The sequence below is a fragment of the Lontra canadensis genome, unplaced genomic scaffold, assembly GCF_010015895.1.
Source record: "Lontra canadensis isolate GAN:19392208 unplaced genomic scaffold, GSC_riverotter_1.0 scaffold91, whole genome shotgun sequence".
Classification (NCBI taxonomy): Eukaryota; Metazoa; Chordata; class Mammalia; order Carnivora; family Mustelidae; genus Lontra; species Lontra canadensis.
In genome coordinates this window covers 3,329,140-3,332,050 of record NW_022631085.1, presented here as the reverse complement: position 1 = coordinate 3,332,050, position 2,911 = coordinate 3,329,140, and the positions used below count along the sequence as shown (strand labels likewise).

Sequence of the window (2,911 nt, the reverse complement as noted above, 5' to 3'; positions counted from 1 at the left end):
ATTAATTTATTTATTTGACAGAGAGAGAGAGACAGCGAGAGGAAACACAAGCAGGGCAAGTAGGGAGGGAGAAGGCTTGCCACCAAGCAGGGAGCCCGATGTGGAGCTCAATCCCAGAACCCTGGGATCATAACCTGAGCTGAAGGCAGAGGTTTCACCAACTGAACCACCCAGGCGCCCCTACGTAGGACATTCTTCATGCCCAGTTACATTTTCTTTCCATACCATTCTGCCCTTTCCTTTGATTATGCTTAAAACTCTGTACCGTAACCACTTCTTCAGAGAAGAAGTGCTTCACCTGGCCCCATATCTCAAAGTATCATTAAATCCTCTGAAGCTGACGCAGTATTACACGTGTTATGTAGTTCATGCAGGCGCGGTGCTCAAATTCACCTGAAAAATCTGTTCTTGTGGAGAAAGGAATGCTTTTTTTTTTTTTTTTTTCCTGACTGTTCATCAGCCCAGTGCCCCACGTACACATTTTGTAGCAATGCTTACTGAATCCTATTCTCAAAGAGATCCAGCCCCTCCCTGCCAGATCTTTAATGATTCCTGGTTTGGAGCGCAAGGTCCCCGGAGAACGGGAACTGGTTTTATTAAACAGGCAGCAGCATCACCCAGGGAGTGAGGCCTGGAGTTCAGAGCAGCCTACCCAGGTTCTCACGCACTCCTCCTTCTAGCTAAGTTACTTTGGGTGAGTTGTGTCACCTCTATGCACCTCAATTTCCCCATCTATGAAACGGGCATAAGGTTGTGCCTAGACTAATAGGTGGCAGAGGGGCTGGGCCGTGTCTGACATTAAAGGCTAAGCCATTTATAACTATAATTACTATTATTTGCCTGGATATCTGCGTCAAAACCACCGGTGCACAAACCCGTTACCCGTTTGATGAGGACTCGCACCTTTGTGGAATTTGGTGAAAAACAGAGGAGAACAGCCAAGCCTGGAAACTTTCTACCTCCCGATTTTCCCAATGGAGATCGGGCCCTACCCCAAAGGTTGTTATAAGGATTCCGTGAGACAAGTAAGCAACTAGCTTAGGAGTTGCATCCAAACCCAATAATGGATACGGATATTGTTACCCTCAGTCCCAAATGAAAGCTGCGGCCCAAAGCCTCGGCTCGAGCGGGGTCCGACAAATGCGCCAGAGGCCCAAAGTGCAGGCCTATAGACCTCTCGGGAACCTAAGGGTCCTGCCGCTCCTCTTCCAGCTCGAAGCTGGTTCCAAAACTGAACGGCCCCTGTGCGACCGCTTCCCTCAACCAGGGCCCGGACGCATCGGCGGCTACACCAGCCAGACTCTCTGCGAGCCCTGACGCCGCAGAACGACCCCAAAGAGGCTGACTCTGTGTTCCGCTCGTTCCATCCTTTTCACAGGCGGAAGGCCAGACGCCTCTTACTCGGCCAGCTTTCCAGTGCCACTCACCGGCCTTCAGCTCGGCGACAGTCGCCATCTCTCAACCGCCCTCAGGATCGCGCCTCATCAGTGCGCACGCGCAGCTCCGGGGTCCAATAGGCGCGCCGCCCTTGCAGCACTCGGTCCCGCCCCGTTCAGTTTTCGCTCTCCCGGGTTGGGTGGCTGGTGACTGTCAGGAAGGACTTGACCAATCAGCGAGCTCTGTATGTGTTCAGGGAGGAGTGGGGAGGAACCCGGATTGAGGCAGGTTAGAACCCTCTTCAGTGGGTGCTGTAGGCACTTTAGTGCTTAACTTTTTTAATCCTTCCTGCCCGGTGCTTGCTCTGCAGCCTCAGGAACTAATTGTCAATGGTTACCGTGTATTAAGCCTGTGGTTCTCAAACTTGAGCTGTCTCAGTATCACCTGGAAGACTTGCTAAAACAGATCGCGGGGCGCCACCGCTGGGGTTTCTGATTTAGTCAATCCGGGGTGAGATCCCAGAACTGCTTTTCTTTTAAAGATTTTATTTATTTATCAGAGAGAGAGGGAGAGAGCTAGCGCACAAGCAGGCAGAGGCAGAGAGAGGAACAGGCTCCCTGCCAAGCAAAGAGCTCGAGGCGGGACGCGATCCCAGGAATCTGGGATCACGACCTGAGCTGAAAGCAGCAGCTTAACCCACTGAGCCACCCAGGTGTCCCTTCACAGCTGCTTTTCTAACAAATTCTCCAGGGATGCTGGTGCTGCTGGTCTGGGGATCACACCTTGAGAACCACTGTATTAGGGACTTACTCGGATCCTGACGCTGTGCTGATTAGCTTTACCCACGCTGGCTCATTGATTTCTCTGACTCCCGTTCATAGAAGAGGAAACGGAGTCTTTGATGACTGATGAGGCTTAACCAAGATCACCAGCAAAGGGTACAGGTGAGATTTGAATCCAGGCCTCTTGCTCTTTCAAAACCTGTTCTCTATCACTGGCCCTTAATGATGGGTAGAGCACCTCGGGAGTTCAAAAGTTACTTGTGAATAATTGAGGAACGAGTAAACTCTACCAGCCCAAGGGAATGAAGAAGAAAATGGGAATAATCTACCCAAAGCGGAGTGTGAGGTTCAGTGCTTCCATTTAGGAATCCAGTTCTGTGATTCCTTCCATTGCCAGGAAGACCAATATCTATGACCTAGATGGTAGAACCATGCCCTTTAAACTGCTAGTCTTAACCCGCAGTAGGTTTCGATATCTATATGTCAGTGGCTCCCAGTGAAACTATTTTCAGCGAAATGGAATGGAGCAAATAGAAAACAAATAAGTATTGGGGATGTTTTTGAAACTTTTGTTTTGGGTATGAATGTGCGTCGTGATTCTTGGTGTATTTCTCGAAGTGTAGCAGTGGAAAAAAATAATTTGAAAGCCATTGTAACCTAGAGGAGTCCATTCGCATTCCAAAGGAGATTAATTCTGACCTTGTGGAACACAACTCTGTTCTGTAAACTTAGAAAGATCCTATTCTGTCACA

The 2,911-nt window shown here is 49.5% G+C and overlaps 1 protein-coding gene across 2 annotated transcripts in view; it reads right to left on the bottom strand.

Moving 5' to 3' along the window:
* Positions 1 to 1,480, bottom strand: part of CEP20 (centrosomal protein 20) — a 17,011-nt gene extending 15,531 nt beyond the window's left edge. For both annotated transcript variants that reach the window (XM_032836227.1, XM_032836228.1), the window contains exon 1: positions 1,428 to 1,480. In XM_032836227.1, the coding sequence (XP_032692118.1) occupies positions 1,428 to 1,455 (28 nt within the window). In that variant the 5' untranslated portion in view covers positions 1,456 to 1,480. The remainder of the gene's footprint in view (positions 1 to 1,427) is intronic.
* Between the last annotated feature and the right edge of the window lie 1,431 nt (positions 1,481 to 2,911).